The sequence below is a fragment of the Podarcis melisellensis genome (assembly GCF_964234715.1).
Source record: "Podarcis melisellensis genome assembly, chromosome: W".
NCBI classification, from domain to species: Eukaryota; Metazoa; Chordata; class Lepidosauria; order Squamata; family Lacertidae; genus Podarcis; species Podarcis melisellensis.
The window spans coordinates 12,139,752-12,156,788 of record NC_138535.1 but is presented as its reverse complement, the minus strand read 5'-3'; the positions used below and the strand labels follow the sequence as shown (position 1 = coordinate 12,156,788).

The 17,037-nt window shown below is 47.9% G+C and overlaps 2 protein-coding genes across 2 annotated transcripts in view; both read left to right on the top strand.

Moving 5' to 3' along the window:
- The window catches only part of LOC309361218 (uncharacterized protein), a gene marked incomplete at its 3' end in the record, with an annotated part of 424,120 nt that overhangs the window by 179,568 nt on the left and 227,515 nt on the right, over positions 1-17,037 (top strand). The window lies entirely within an intron of this gene.
- Positions 1-17,037, top strand: part of LOC309361165 (BCL-6 corepressor-like protein 1) — a 126,364-nt gene that overhangs the window by 15,244 nt on the left and 94,083 nt on the right. The window contains 2 exon segments of the mRNA XM_081896134.1: positions 12,736-13,650; positions 13,652-15,148. Coding sequence (XP_081752260.1) covers positions 12,736-13,650; positions 13,652-15,148 — 2,412 coding nt within the window.

Sequence of the window (17,037 nt, the reverse complement as noted above, 5' to 3'; positions counted from 1 at the left end):
GGGGACCAGCAGGGGGGAAGGAATTCAGCACAACACCAGTAGAGAAGGGAGGGAGATGGAGGAATTGGAGACTGGTCTCCAAGACCCTGCATCAGAGACTAGTGGAGAGAGCGCTGGCACACCCCTGCCTTCCCCTTACTTGCGCAGACGAGTTCCGCGCAGGGAAAGTAGGAGGAGACTTGGCGTCAAACAGCTCTTATGCTGGAAAAGGTTCAAGAAACGCCCACTGACAGATTCTGCAAGCGACTGACCGGCCACGGAGTGTGGGCTGGCAGCCAAGGCATGGTGAACCAGGCAGTCGAACACAACTAGCAGGCAACTTACGCACAAGTAACCCCTTACAACCATTACATGTACATTAAAGCTTCTTTAGATTAGAAAGAAGCCTGCGTACGGACTGTCATTTTTGCACCCGCACAAGCACACTCCACTGTTTGCGATACTCTGCTCGAAGCTGGGGAAAGTCCAGAAGCACAAGGAAGCGTACAGGACATCCAGAAATCATCACAGGTTGTGGCAGTTGCCTGCATAACAACAGGTTATGGATTCAGCCACGTCGTGCCTGTGTGTGGGGGAGCAGGAGGTCCAGCTGGAGATCCTGCCTAAGGCTTGAGGCCATGGAGCTCACTGGTGAAGGCCTCGTCTTCAGAATTGGGTGCCAGGAGCTACTGGAACATGAGTACGCTAAGCCCTGGGGGAGAAGATGGCGGAAGGCCAAGAGTCCTACACAGTCCCTTTTGAGAGACTCAATGGACATAACTGGGAGGAATGGTCCCGGAAAGCCTGGCTTACAGCCAAAGGTCTCTGGGAGGCAGCTCCGCTTCAGGCTGGAGACGGAGCTGGAGCAGCAGCAGTTGCAGCGGCAAATGCCTCACAGAGGAGGGACCAGAGAGCCCTGGGATCTATAGTGCTCAGTCTGGATGGCTCACAGTTGCCAGTTGTTGAGGGTCTTGGAAATGCCCAGGCTGTTTGGCAGGAACTGGAGAGGGTTCATCATGGAACCACAGCGGGAGCCAAAGGCCACATCCCCAGAAGCAGGACAGCCTCAAGGAGAGCTGCCGCCAGGAGTGAGGGAGCAGTAAAGACAGAAAACACAGCCAAAGCTTTTTCAACGTGTCATTGCTTTGTTTGCGGCTCTGATCGACACCTGCATCGAGAGTGTCCAAGGAGAGCAAAGGAATCTGCACAGGATGCCTCCAAGGCTGTTTCTCATGGCAACCAGATAAGAGGGGGAGCCCAGCGTGGTAACGCGAGGAGAGGAAGTGACAGCGGAAGTGAGAGAGACAGCACTTCGCATCATCTTGCTGCATCTATGGCGATGGTGATAGACAGCTCCAGTGAGGTCAGCATGCTGCGCTGGGTCATCGACAGTGGTGCCAGTCATCATCTGCTGCTCTCTGGTGGCCGAATGTGGAACTGCAGAGCTGTTTCGACTGGAAAAGCAGTCACACTTGCAGATGGGTCGCAGAGTCAGCTAATGACTGTTGGAAATACCTTTGTTCCTTTTTTACAGGCGGAACTGGAAGCCTATGTTGTGCCAGGAATGCAATGTTGTCTGCTGTCTGTTTCTTCTCTTGTTACAGATTGCTATAAGGTTAGATTTGAAAATTATGTCTGTTCTATTTCCAGGGGTGGGAAGCACCTGGTTAGTGTTGAATGTCAGAACAAGGTTCTTTGTTCTGGAAACACCTCAAGCACGTGAGGGTGACACTGAGACAGCACAAGCCCAGTGTGCTAACGTTCCCACTCACGATATGTGTCAGCATTTGTGGCACAGGAGAATGTCGCACAGCAATTGGGGGTATGTCAAGAAGCTGCCAGAATGCACTGAGGGATGCAAAATAAATGCATGTAATAAGTTTCTGGGTTGAAGAGCTTGCAAGAAAGCTAAGGTTAAAATGTGCACTTATTCCTACCTCTGACAGGGTAACCACAAAACCTTTTGAGCTGGTCCATGCAGATTTATGTGCCCTATGCCAGTTGCAAGTCTGGGCGGAGCTAGGTTTGCTCTCACTCTGATTGATGATTTCCCCCGAAATGGTTGGTTGTCTTAAGGACAAGAGTGAAACTGCCAACATGGTTAAAAGAGTGGATCACTGCAGTGGTACTACAATTCCCCCTGAGGGTGTGTAGTTTTCAATCAGATTGCGGTGGGGAATTCACTGGGTCTGCTTTGCAGGCTTTCTCTCGCCAGAAAGGGATATGCCACAGATTGACAGTCGCAAATTCTCCACAGGAGAATGGGGTTGCAGAACGTCGGAACGGAACACTGCAGGAAGTGGCAGAAGCCATGCTGTTTGACGCAGGGTTGCCACAGCGCTTTTGGGGGGAAGCGTGGAAAGCTGCAAGCTTCACGCTGAACCGCTCATACAGTTCTGTTGTAGGGAACATGCCCTATTTCCTGCTGCACAGTAAGAAGCCCAAGGTGCATTTTTTCCATTTGTTTGGGTGCAAGGCTTGGGTTCTTGTGCCAAAGGCCCAATGCAGGAAGGGTGGCCCAAGGTCTTGGAAAATGATCTTTTGTGGGTATGAACCAGGGACTAAGGGGTGGAGATTTGCCTATCCAGAAGGCAATCAGTCAAGGGTTCTAGTCAGCAGAAGTGCTGAGTTCTGTGAGCAGAGTGGGTGGACACGCATCCATGGGAATCCTGACATTCTCTCAGAGAGTCTGTTTGACTCTGCTGAGGAGGGAGAGGTAGATACTGAACCTGCTACTGAGGATCTGGTCCCTGACCAGGAGCAGGAACAGGGAAGGGCATCTCCACAGGCTATTAAAAAAGAACCTCAGAGTGCACCTTCATCTCCCACCAGTCCAGTGCAGAAGTTCAGAAGACGCGGTAAGTCTGAGGTGGAGTCTTCTGATGACAAGGACGCACTACACTAGCTGGCCCCAGTGGATCAGAGGAGGCACCTGAAGTAGTGCTAAGGCGTTCCACACACACTACTAAACCCGAGAGGTTTGAGGTCATTAGTGTGTGGGTTGGTTTGGTGCAGTGCGAACCAGAGAGTTTTGAGGAAGTTCAACAGTTGCCTGAAGCAGAAGCCAGGAAATGGCAAGAGGCAATGGGAAAGGAGTTGAACTCAATGAGGTCTTTAGGTGTGTTCTCCACCACGAAGCTGCCAGCAGGCAAGCAGGCCATGAGCTGTCGCTGGGTTTACAGGATTAAACCCACAGTGACTGGAGAACCACAGTACAAGGATAGCCTAGTGGCCAGAGGGTTCACTCAGCAGAAGGGGCTGCATTACACTGAAGTGTATGCTCCTACTTCCCGGAGTGAAACTGTGCATGCTTTTAACAGTAGCTGCACAAAGAGGTCATCATGTGGATCACTTTGATATGGATGTTGCTTATTTGAACTCAGACCTGAAGGAGGATCTGTACATGCTACCTCCTCCAGGGTTTGAGGGCAATGAGCCAGATGTAGTGTGGAAGTTACACAAGTCCATTTATGGCTTGAGACCATCGGCCAGTAATTGGAACATGTGTCTGAATGATGCTCTGCAGAGCATGGGTTGCCAGAGAAGTCTGGCAGACAGCTGCCTGTACCTGAAAGGGTCAGGAGAGACATAGGAGCTGGTCTTGGTGTTTCTGGATGACATCGTCCATGTGGCACAAACAGGGAAACAGGTGCAAGGTTTAAGATAAAAAACCTTGATCCAGTGAAGGTTTACCTAGGTGTCCAGATAGATAGGTCTGAGGATGGAAGCTTTTTGTTCAGTCAGAAAGGCAAGATTGAGAAGTTGCTTGAGAAGTTCAGGATGTATGAATGTGCAGGGGTCAGAACACCCATGGAGACAAGCTACGTGAAAGACAGTCCGCTTGGGGAATGTGCTGAGTTTGAAAACGCTGAGATCTTTCAGTCAGCTCTGGGTAGTTTGCTTTATCTCTCCCAGTGGAGCAGACCAGACGTAGCATTTGCTACCAATCTGCTCAGCAGGGAGGCTACAAAGCCAAGTGTGAGTGCCTGGAATGGTATCAAGTGGGTGCTGCGTTACCTGCAAAATACCAAAGATTTCTGTCTCAAACTGTCAGCTGAGAGTGAAGCACAGCTCACGTGCTAGACTGACAGCGATTGGGCAAATCTTGGAGACAGGAAATCGGTGTCTGGGATGGTAGTGAAGTTTGGGGAATCTCTAGTTGGGTGGAAGTCCTAAAAGCAAAGTCTTATTGCAGTTTCCTCTACTGAAGCTGAGTTCAGTGTGCCATCAGAACTCTGTAGGGAACTAGAATTTTACCAGTGTTTGGTCTAAGAGATCTGTGGGGATTGTTGCCTGCCCATCACTGTTTGGGAGAACAATCAATGCTGTTTGAAGTTGGCAGAGTCTGGACAGTTTAAGTCCAGAACCAAACATTTCCAAAATGTGTGTCAGAGTGTCCAGACAGGCTTGGTGAAGCTGAGGTACTGTGCAAGTCAGGAGAATCTGGCAGATGGGTTTACTAAACCTTTGAGCTTCCAGCGTCATGGGGAGTTCTGTGAAGGGTTGTGTTTGGGGTAAGTGGTTGTACTTACAGTTCCCCCAGTGTACAGAATGAGAGGGAGTGTGAGGAGAATCAAAGCTTACAGGGTTAATAGTTCAATGTGTCGTCCTGCCCACTGGGAGGTGTGTTTTGTTCACATACGGGGAATGTTCTTTGTGTGTGAAGTTACTTTCGGTTTACATCTGATGAGAGGTCATTCCACAGGGCGGCCCCAACTACAGAGAAGGCCCTTTTTTATAATAATTTTTATTAGTTTTCTTAACATACCAAAGACAATACAAAACAAAACACATATATCAAAAACATACAACAGAATTTGACTTCCCCATACCTCCCTTTCACCGCATCCTTATTTTACCATTTTCTTTTTTAGCAACCCTTCAGTCAATTTTTTAATCAAGTCTCTTTTAGATTTACTTAAGATTAACATTTACAGCTGTAATTCTTTGTTTCTTTCCCCTTAACATTTTATCAAACCACGATTTTACAATAATTTTTAAGATATATTTTAAATTTTCTCCAATCCTCCTCCACTGTCTCTTTCCTCTGGTCACGGATTCTGCCGGTCATCTCTGCCAGTCCCATATATTCAGTCACCTTCGTCTGCCATTCTTCCAGAGTAGGTAGTTCTTGCATCTTCCAATACTTTGCCAACAGGATTCTTGCTGCTGTAGTTGCGTACATAAAGAATGTCCTATCTTTCTTTGGTACCAATTGGCCGACCATGCCCAAGAGAAAAGCCTCCGGTTTCTTTACAAATGTCCACTTAAGGATTTTCTTAATTTCATTATAGATCATTTCCCAGTAGGCCTTAATCTTTGGGCAGGTCCACCAAAGATGGTAAAAGGTGCCTTCAGTCTCATTACACTTCCAACATTTGTTATTGGGCAAATGGTAGATCTTTGCAAGCTTGACTGGGGTCATGTACCACCTATAGATCATTTTCATTATGTTCTCTTTCAAGGCACTGCATGCCGTAAATTTAATACCGGTGGTCCATAACTGTTCCCAGTCCGCAAACATAATATCATGACCAATATCCTGTGCCCATTTAATCATAGCTGGAAAGAGAGGGAACCTTCTTCTCTGAAGCAAAAATGACCTGGACCAGAATCGATCAAATCTGGATTTCTAGCAATCTGGCACCAAGAGTGAAAAAAACAGAAATCTGCCCAAAAACCTGCTCCGACCATAATGCAGTAAAGATGGAAATGAAATTAACAACAGCTGGAACCTTTAGATGGAGAATGAATGACACCCTATTTAGAGAGGAAGAAATCTACCAAAAGGCCCAAAAAATAGTGAAGGATTATTTTGAGATAAATATGAGAACGGAGGTGGAAAAAAGAATGGTATGGGACGCAAGTAAGGCCGTGATGCGCGGTTTCCTAATTCAGCAGAATTCTATAAAGAGGAAAAAACAAAATGAGAGGAAGGAAAAGATATTGAAACAAATAAAAGAAGGAGAGAAGAAATTGAGATCTAAACCAAAGTCTCATGAGATTTTAAGAGAAATAAAATATTATCAGACGCAATATATGGAACTGATGAACCAAGAAATAGAATGGAAGATAAAGCAAATGAGGCAAAAGACATTCGAATCGGCAGATAAATGTGGGAAATTGCTGTCATGGCAATTGAAAAAGAGACAAAAGTTGAATACTGTGACATCCTTGGAAATAGATGGGAAACTTATTACCAAACCAAATGAGATAAGTAATTGTTTTCAAAGTTTCTTCAAGAAATTGTACGCACAAGGGCCTATAAATGAACAAGAGACAGAGGAATTTCTTAAAAAATACGGACTACCAAAGATTTCAGAAAAAAACAAAAGGATTTTAAATGAGAAAATTACAGAACAAGAAATAGAGGGTGCCATTCAGAATATGCAATTGGGGAAATCACCAGGACCAGACGGCTTAACTGCAAAATATTACAAAGCACTCAAGGAATGGTTAATACTGTTGGAATTCTGGCCCGTCTTGAGGTATGTGCCTATCTGTTCAGGCACCGGCTGAATTCCTTAGACCTCCCTCCGGCGACTCCCGGCAGGAATAAACATACGCGAGGTCGGTTCCGGCGATTTTCCTCAGGCTGTGAGGAAAACACACCAACTGCTCCTCTCTCCCCTTTGGTGTCCCCAGGGAGGGGAAAGAAGCAGACAGAAATCTATTTACATCTTTTATTCCTGTCTTTTACTTCAGTACAGAGAAAACATGTCTGCACTCATCAGCAGTTAGAAATAAACTCCACCCATGTACATCCAGCACAGGTCATATGACAAACCCACTGAGCTAACATCCGGTGCTCAGTACAGAATGGACTGCCCCTTTGTTCCCATGGCAACAGTCACAAACTTCCTGTTTGGCTTTCCAGCCACAAGCAGCAGTCTTGGCTGCTATAGCCTTTGCTTGCTGTAGCATTGGTGCTTTAGAATAACATACTCCCCCTAAAGTATCAATGCGTGCTGCGAGCAAAGCGTCATCCAGAGAAGAAAACAAACAGTTGTTATACTTATAACACTCCCCTGTTGTTTCAGTTCCACCCTTGGAACTACCCGCCACTGGTTTTACCAATGTACCTCTCTGGTTGTGTGACTTCCAAGGAATGAGTGCATCTGCTTTACCTTGGTTAGCAACTCTCTGTTGTGCCTTTGTCTCTGACTCAGACACAGCTTCTATCTGACCTTGGTCGTTTACAACAGCAACACATAAGTTAGCAAACTCTTGTGAATACCTCTTGGGTGGTACACCCTTCGTTGCTCTCTCAGACATACGTAAGAGGTGCTGCTCTTCTTTGATTTCTGGTTCAGCCTCTGAACTCTCTGGAGAACCAGTACTAAGCTTAATCAGTGGTTCATCCTCCTCTTCTGAGGGTCTAGTCATTACGTGAGATTTCCTCTCAATGACTGTGACAACTGAGCTGTCTGAGCTATCGCTGTCATCATCAGTACTACTGAACTCAATAAAATCAAACTCATCGTCATCATCATCAGAATCATCATCACCTGTGGGAAATGTGTGAACAATCACTCTCTCCTGTTCAGGAGCACTCTCTAGAAATTTTGTGAGAATCACCTGACCAGATTCAGACAAAATTACTCTGTAGAGACCCTTTTCATAACCCACAAAAATGCCTCTGGCATTCTTTACCCCACCTGGAGCTTCTGTTCTCACATGAGACCCAAAAACCTTGAAATGGGCAACAGAAGGTTTTCTGTGGAACAGTTTCTCAAAAGGAGAACATCCCAACTCTTTTGAAAACTTTCTCAACCACGTGTAACAGAATGACATTAGCGACTCAGCCCAGTACTCATGTGGCAAATGTGAACTTAGCAATTGCGCATGCATTCCCTTTTGCAATTCTTTGTTCACTCTACTACAGACACATTTGTTCCAAGCTTGTTCGGAACTAGCAGTTTTGTGTCTTATCCCTTTCTTCTTCAGGAACCTCTGGAAATCCTGTAAAAAGAAAATTGGCTTCTCATCTGTGCAAAGACAATCTATGTCAGCATCATGCATATTTTTAACTTTGTCACAAAACTCTTTAAACCTTTCTAAGGCTTCTTTCGGTCTCTCCAAAAGATAAATCCAGGCAAAACCTGTGAAAGAATCAACACATATTAGGTAATACTTTGCATTGCCTCTAGAAGGCGCTAAAGGACCAATCACATCAGCATACACCCGCTGAAATGCCTTGTTGACCCTCGAGGTCACCTGCTTGGTGTTCTTCTTGGCTACACCTGTAAAAGAGATCATGTTAGAATCACAAGAATTACATTTCATGTAATCACTTTGATCAAAAGTCAACAAATACAGTCCATCTTTCTCTTTGGCAGAAAGATACAGCTCTCCATCTTTGTAGATCTCACAGTTCTCATCATCATAGGACAGTTTTAGTCCCTTCTTGGCAATCTGCGAAACGCTGAGCAGATTGTACTTCAACTCTGGAACCAAATAGACATTGCTTATAGTCAAGTTCAGACTTTTAAGATACACAGTTCCAATTCCGGTGGCTTCCAGCTTTCGACCGTTGGCTAGTTGCACAGCGAAGTTTTGCTTCTTAAACGTAGAAAATAGTCCTCTGTGTCCTGTCATGTGAACCGTCGCGCCCGTGTCTAGGACAAAGAAGTTTCCCACCTCTGGTGTGGCTTTTAGCGACATCAAAGCTTTTGCAGTCTTTGCCTTTGGGATGGTGTGACCTTTGTCTGACGCCTCAGACTTTGTGGAGCTTCCCTTGGCTCCTCTGTTCCGACGTGGCTTCTTACAGTAGCGCTGAAGATGCCCAGTCTGGTCACAATTGTAGCATCGGATAATGTTCAAAGCTACAGCATTTTCTCCAGTAGCTTCAGCAGTGGGGGTGTCAGAACTCCGTTCTTGTCTCCCCTTGTCCTTCACTTCCAGGGCGGCAAGTCTGTCATGTTCATTCAACACGACGGCAAAGACCCTCTCCGAAGTGAGATCAGCTGCTGGGAGAGACCCCAGCTGACTGGCAACTGTTTTGTAAGTCCGATTCAGACTGTTAATCACCATGAAGCAAAACACTTCCTCCTGCAGACGGAAGTTACGTTCCACCATCTGTTGACGCAGAAATTTCATTTCCGTCAGGTGCGCTTGAACATCTCCATCAGGCGGAAGCCTCAGGTTGGTCAGCTTCTCAAAATACAGCAACGCTGAAGAACCTGCATCTCTCTGATGTGTCCTTCTCAGCGTGTTCCAAACATCTTTCGCGTGGTCTAAATCTTGTATGTGGATCAACTGCGAATCTGACACGCACAGAATTATAGCCGTTCTGGCCTTCACATTCTGTGACTCCCAAGCACGCGTTGGTGCTGCTGGAATGGGGTTTTCAATCACCCCAAACAGTCTCTGATTCTGCAGCAGGGCCTTCATCTTAATAGACCAAGATGCATAATTGTCACTGGTCAAAAGGGGCGGAGAAGGCAAAGCTCCCTTCTTTGCATCCATCTTGAGTCCTTGCATTGACTCTCAAACACAAGCCTCTAAAATCCAATAGCTGGCTTGTTTACACTCTGTGCACCTGGCAGCTCTCAACGCTAGCTGCGTTGGAATTTTCCAAGAGCTCTTCAGACTGTGTAGTCAAAACATTCCATTTTAACTTTCACTTCTCCTCTCTGAGGCATGGCCTTCGTTGCTAAGCAACAGCATTCCTTGCCTTGAACAGGATTAACCACAGGAATGTTTGGAATGCGGTTTCTCTTTTGACTGGAGCTGTTTTACCCAAACGCTGCTCCCCGTGAAGCAGAGAATAACTCAATCTGCATTCACTCCTTTAAGCCCGAAAATCTCATACCTGGGCTCCGTTGCTTGGCTTTCAGATTCTTCTGGTCAGCTTCTGGCTGCAGAGAATCAGCCTTCTCACCTCAGGCTTCCATGGAGGCCACTTCTTGATGCAGAGGTCGATGAAAACAGCAACCGGCGTCTGCTACCACTGTTGGAATGCAAGCCCGTCTCAGAGGTATGTGCCTATCTGTTCAGGCACCGGCTGAATTCCTTAGACCTCCCTCCGGCGACTCCCGGCAGGAATAAACATACGCGAGGTCGGTTCCGGCGATTTTCCTCAGGCTGTGAGGAAAACACACCAACTGCTCCTCTCTCCCCTTTGGTGTCCCCAGGGAGGGGAAAGAAGCAGACAGAAATCTATTTACATCTTTTATTCCTGTCTTTTACTTCAGTACAGAGAAAACATGTCTGCACTCATCAGCAGTTAGAAATAAACTCCACCCATGTACATCCAGCACAGGTCATATGACAAACCCACTGAGCTAACATCCGGTGCTCAGTACAGAATGGACTGCCCCTTTGTTCCCATGGCAACAGTCACAAACTTCCTGTTTGGCTTTCCAGCCACAAGCAGCAGTCTTGGCTGCTATAGCCTTTGCTTGCTGTAGCATTGGTGCTTTAGAATAACAAATACAACCATTGAAGGAAGTATGCAACCAAATAATAGAGGGGAAAAAGGCTCCCGAATCGTGGAAAGAAGCATTCATCTCACTTGTACCAAAAACAGAGGAAGGGAAAACTCAAGTGAAGAACTACCGCCCGATATCATTATTAAATGTGGATTACAAAATATTTGCAGACATTTTAGCAAAGAGATTTAAGAAAGTATTGGTAGAGGAGATTCATAAAAATCAAACAGGCTTTCTCCCAGGGAGACACATGTCAGACAATGTGAGGAACATTATAGATATTTTGGAGTTGTTGGAGGTGGACATTAACAGAAAGGCAGTTTTGATTTTTGTGGACGCGGAGAAAGCCTTTGACAATATTTCTAGGAATTTTATGAAGAAGAATCTCCAGGGGATGGGGGTAGGTCAAGGGTTTGAAAATGGTATAGGTGCAGTATATTCTGAACAAAGAGCTAAACTAATTGTGAACAGTGTGGTAATGGACGAAATACCAATAGAAAAAGGCACACGACAGGGATGCCCTATATCCCCTCTACTTTTCATAGCTGTCCTGGAGGTTTTGTTAAATATGATTAGAAAGGACCAGCTGGTTAAAGGAATACAGGTCGGAGCTAAACAATATAAATTAAGGGCATTTGCAGATGACTTAGTGCTAACTTTGCAACAGCCAGAAGCTAGCACCAAAAGAGTTTTAGAACTAATTGAGATATTTGGTCAGGTAGCAGGATTTAAATTAAACAAACAAAAAACAAAGGTGTTGGAAAAAAAATTAACAAAGGAAGAAAAAGATAGGTTTCAGAGTGAAACTGGGTTGGAAATAGCAAAAAAGGTCAAGTACCTGGGGGTAAATTTAACATCTAAAAATGTGAATTTATTTAAAGAGAACTATGAAAAATGTTGGTTAGAAGTAAAGAAGGATCTAGATATATGGTCTAGGCTGAAACTTTCCTTGTTAGGCCGAATTGCTGTTATCAAGATGAATGTATTGCCGAGAATGTTGTTTTTGTTTCAGACGTTGCAGATCCTAGACAAAATGGACTGTTTCAAGAAGTGGCAGAAAGATATATCTAAATTTGTCTGGCAGGGCAAAAAGCCCAGAATAAAATTTAAGATTTTAACCGATGCGAAAGACAGAGGGGGCTTCGCCCTGCCAGACTTAAGACTTTATTATGAATCAGCAGCATTTTGCTGGTTGAAGCAATGGCTACTTCTGGAGGATACAGACATTTTGGATCTGGAAGGATATGATAATAGTTTTGGTTGGCATGCATATTTGTGGTATGACAAGGTAAAGGTGTACAAAAGCTTTAAAAACCATATTGTCAGGAAAGCACTGTATAATGTTTGGATTAGATACAAAGATCTATTGGAAAGTAAAACCCCCAGGTGGTTGTCACCAATGGAAGCCAAGGCAGTGAAAAAACTCAACATGGAATCTAACTGGCCTAAATATTGTGAAATTTTAGAACAAGATGGTGAAAAGTTGAAGCTTCAAAGTTTTGAGAAGCTAAAGCATAAAGTTCGAGATTGGTTACATTATCGTCAGATAAATGAGACATTTAAGCAAGACAGGAAACTTGGTTTTCAGAAGGAGAGGTCAAAGTTAGAAACAGAATTGCTAGAACCCAATACTAAGAATCTATCTAGAATGTATAATTTGCTGCTGAAATGGAATACACAGGATGAAACGGTGAAATCAGCTATGATTAAATACAGAGAAGGCCCTTTGCCTGGTTCCCTGTGACTTTGCTTCTCTCAGTGAGGGAACCACCAGAAGACCCTCAGAGGAGGACCTCAGTGTCCAGGATGAGGGAGGAGACGCTCCTTCAGGTTTATTGGACCAAGGCCATTTAGGGCTTTAAAGTCAACACCAATACTTTGAATTGTACTGGGAAACGCACTGGGAGCCAGTGAAGATCCTTTAGGATTGGTGTTATATGGTCCCGGCAGCTACTCCCAATCACCAGTCTAGCTGCTGCATTCTGGATTAGTTGTAGTTTCTGAGTCACCTTCAAAGGTAGCCCCATGTAGAGCGCATTGCAGTAGTCCAAGCAGGAGATAACCAGGGCACACACTACTTTGATGAGACAATCTGAAGGTAGGTAGGGTCTCACGCGGCGTACCAGGTGGAGGTGTGGATCACCCTTGTTGATTCTAGGTAGCCTTAGTCAAGTCACTCTGCCTTGGCTCCCTAGCAATGTGGAGACAATAAAACTGATTTCTAACCTGTTTTAGGATTCCTGATATAATTTGCATATGAAACACCAGCATTGTGCTTATACAATAATGTTATTAATGCAATTGCCTTCCCTCATTGCTGCAGGTGGAGCACACGGCAGTCTCAAGTAGCGGCGGCAATGCCCAAGGGTTTGAGGCAGAGGGCACCATGGAAGAGGAACTCGAACCTACACTTAAGGAGCAGCCCTGCGAGCCAGACTGTGCTGAGAAGGCCTTGAAGGGCAGCGATGCCAACCCAGGCAAAGTTAGGGAGGGTGGACTCACAAGGCCAGAGAGCAGTGGCAGCCCGGACGGTGCACGGCTGTCTGCTAAGGAGGCGGCAGAGGTCTCCCCTGCTTTCCCAAAGGCTCTGGAGAGCGAGCATCCAGGGAAGGAGAAGAGCACCGCAGCTGCTGGCACAACCCTTACAGCTGCCACAAAGGCCGCCGCCACCATGGCCACCAACAGCTGCAGCACTTTGACCTCTGCCCCAGCCACCTTCACCTTGAAAAGCATCTGTTTCTCCACTTCTCAGGCCCTTGCTATGCAAAAAATGGCCCTCTCCTTCCCACCCGGAGCAGTCCTCACCCCCAGCCAGCCCCTGGTTTACCTCCCACCTCTTCCGAGCCTGCTCGGGGTCCCTTCTGCCCTTGCTCTGCCTGTCATGCCCTCCTTCCCACAAGACCCCTGCCTGCCTAGTCTTCTCTCCCCCTCTGAGCTCTGCTCTTACCCATATGCCTTCTCCGTGGCTAGGCCTTTGGCCGCAGATCCCAAAGTGGCCCCTGTGGAGACAAGCCAGCTGAACTGCCCTGCCCCGTCAGGGGAGAGCAGCACCCCTGCGGTCACTGGACCCTCCTCTGCTGTCGATGGCTCGGACCTCTTGCCTAGCACGCCTGCCTCGGCAATGGCAGGTGCCAGCACTGTGCCGCTGTCAGTCGCCACCAGCGTGCTTGCCAGGGGCCCAGCAGGCCCAGAACAGCTTCCCTTGGGCATCCTGGCCTCCATCTCCCCACTGAAATCCCCCCCCACAGCTGGAGCGTGAGATGGTCTCCCCAGAATGCAGCGAGATGCCCCTTGACCTTTCCGCCAAGTCAAACCACCAGAAGCTGCCTCCTCCAAGCCAGCGAAAGATGGCCCCGATGCCTGTGTTGACCCCGGTGCACACCAGTGGCAAAGCACTGCTCACCACAGTCTTCTCCAAGCCTCAGTGGGTAGCTCAGGCCATTGGCGGCCCAGGCACCACGTCGCCCTTTGTCTTCTTCCCGGAGTTCCTCCGCAATGGGGAGCAGGGCTCCTGGGTGAAGAACTCGACCACCCTCATCAGCACCATCCCAGGCACCTACGTTGGGGTGGCCAACCCAGTCCCAGCTTCCGTGCTGCTGGGGAAGGATTCTGGCACCAGCCTTGGCAGGGACTCCCGCCATCTCGCCAAGCAGGAGCTCATTTCCATTGTTGACCAGGAAGAGCCTCGCAGTGGCAGGCTGCCTCCCGGGAAGAAGAGTGGTGGAGAGGGGCCACCTGACCCCGCAAGGCAGCTCCTTCGTGCCTGGGGTGTCCCAGGGGCCCAGTTGCACCCCTCAAAGGAGCTTGCCATTTGGAGCCCCAGCCAGGGAAGCATTTACCCTCGGTGCTCAGTCAACAGGAAGCCTGCCAGCCCCCAGCTGCTGCCCTCGGGGTGGTCGCCTTACCATCAGGGCCCTCTGCTTTCCATCGGCATCTCGGCAGCCGGGCAGCTGTGCCCGAATCAAGTTGCCCCCTGCAAGCCAGTTGGTGCAGGTGAGCTGGCCATGTTCCCTGGTGTGCAGCTGATAGAGTCCTCCGCAGTGGTTCAGAAAGCCCCCGAATCTCCCTCTCAGGGCAAGGGTTGTAAGGCAGCCTTGCTGAACAATGCCAGCCCTTTGTGCATCTCACCAGCTCTTCAGACCAGTCTCCCAGACACAAGGGGTTCCGAGGGTCTCATTCCAAAATACGACTCTGACAGACTTGAGGCTGACTCAGCAGCAGAGGCCACCCAGCAGCCCAAAGCTCCCCCAGAGGGCTGTAGCCGCAAGTGCCCCGGGGACACCAAGCCTAAAAACCAGGTCTTGGCTGCCTACCTATCTCACGGCCTTTCCTTAGCTAGCCAGCCAGGTGTGCGGACGACCTCTGAGACACCTCTCCCAGGGAGCAAGCGCAAGGACCGGAAGTGCAGCAACGCACCTCGGGATCAGCTGGCGGCAGAAGTCCCTCTCCGCAGTGTGCACCAGGTTGATCTCAGCCGCGTGAAGAAGGAACAAGTGGAGCCAGAGGTGCTGATCACCTCTGCCACTTGTCTGCATGCTGGGGCTGCCTCGAGAAGCCCTCCAAAAGCCAAGCTCAAGGGGGTGGCCCACATTGAAATGGAGGAGGGCTTCCCCTGCAAGTCCAAGCGGCAGCATGACGGGCCAGACCGCCTGACCCACAAGAAGCAGAAGTGCAGGGGCAGTGAGGAATCTCAGGCTCTCTGCAAATCGGACAGCCAGAACCTGCACACCCGCAAGGTGAGTGACTTGCCCTGATGTGAAAACAGGGCTCACACCCAGTGTTTCCTGGAGCAGCATCTTAGGGGTGGCATGGGTGAGATTGGGCTGAGGGTTAGGGAGTCCTCCGGGAGGACTAGTTTCTTGCTGAGGACAAGGAAAAAGATGAACTAGGATTGAAAGATGTTGGAAGTAAGCTCCTGTAGTGCTGATGGAGTTCCTGCAGAGCTGCTTCCAATACTACAGGAAGGAGAGAATCTTGCCTGGACAGCAGACAGAACCAGGAATTTCATGTGATACCACTGTGCATCTTAAATTATTTTGTGACTTTCCCTCATGAGAAGTGCTTGTTTGTTGCATGAGAGCACTATTAGGATCAGTGTCCATTGTTTACACGAATGTCCTGGTTGGTTATTTTTTATTCAGTTTCTTATTTTTACTGTATCTTACCTAAAAGACAGAACGGATCCAGGGAAAATAATTACATGACGAGATGCCTCTGATATTACATTTTAAAATGTAGTTTGTCCTCTATACTTTAAAAAAATGTAGCCAGGTTGAATCTCTGTGTTGGAGGTGAAGCTGATGTGTGAATCCCAGATGTGGTCTTGGAAGCGATTCTCGTTTTGTCTGGTGGTTCCAGCCTTACCAGAATGCCTTGGGCTTTCCCCTGTGTTAGACTTTACTTGTATCAGAGGTTGTTTTGTGCAGCTAGATGGAGCATGTGACATCAGAAGAGGCTCAGAGGCACTTGGTTGAAGTGGCGTAGCGTGGGTTGTCAGCACCCGGGGCAAGGCAAGTAATTTGTGCCCCCTAACCCGTGGATTTGCGCCCCCTAACCCTAACCCCCAGATGTTGCGCCCGATGCGGCCGGCCCCCCCTGCACCCCCCACGCTACGCCACTGCTTGGTTGTGTCATATGGCTTAGGGCAGGTCTGTTTTAATTGCCCCAAGTGCGTTCCCTGTTGCCAGCAGCTGCTTGATTGAGACACAGCCATTAAGAAGCCCTGGCTTCTGATTCCTTTCAGAGTTCAGTTCAAAGTGGCCCATGCTGATCATTTTAAAGCTCCTGCATGGCTTGGAACCCAGATTATCTCTTAGACTGTCTTCCTCCACACCACTGTGACTGAGGTTCACTTCTGTAGCCTTTCTGAGGGTGACCTGCCCTTCAAAGGCTAAGTGAGTGGCAATAAGAAGAAGAAGTAGAGTTTGGATTTGATATCCTGCCTTTCACTCCCTTTAAGGAGTCTCAAAGCAGCTAACATTCTCCTTTCCCTTCCTCCCCCACAACAAACACTCTGTGAGGTGAGTGGGGCTGAGAGACTTCAAAGAAGTGTGACTGGCCCAAGGTCACCCAGCAGCTGCATGTGGAGGAGCGGAGACGCGAACCCGGTTCCCCAGATTACGAGACTACCGCTCTTAACCACTACACCACACTGGCTCTAAGGGCAGTGAGAGACCTTTTCAGGTATTCCCGTGTGTGTGTGTGTGTACATACACACACACACACACACACACACACACACACACACATATAGACATACACACACACACACATATATAGACATACATACACACACACACACACAAACATATATATATATATATATATAGTAAAGGTAAAGGTACCCCTGCCCGTACGGGCCAGTTGTGTCCGACTCTAGGGTTGCACGCTCATCTCGCTTAAGAGGCCGGGAGCCAGCACTGTCCGAAGACACTTCCGGGTCACGTGGCCAGCGTGATGAAGCTGCACCAGCACCGCACACGGAAATGCCGTTTACCTTCCCGCTATAAAGCGGTACTTATTTATCTACTAGCACTTAAGGGTGCTTTCAAACTGCTAGGTGGGCAGGAGCTGGGACCGAATGATGGGAGCTCACCCCGCCGCGGGGATTCGAACCGCCGATCTT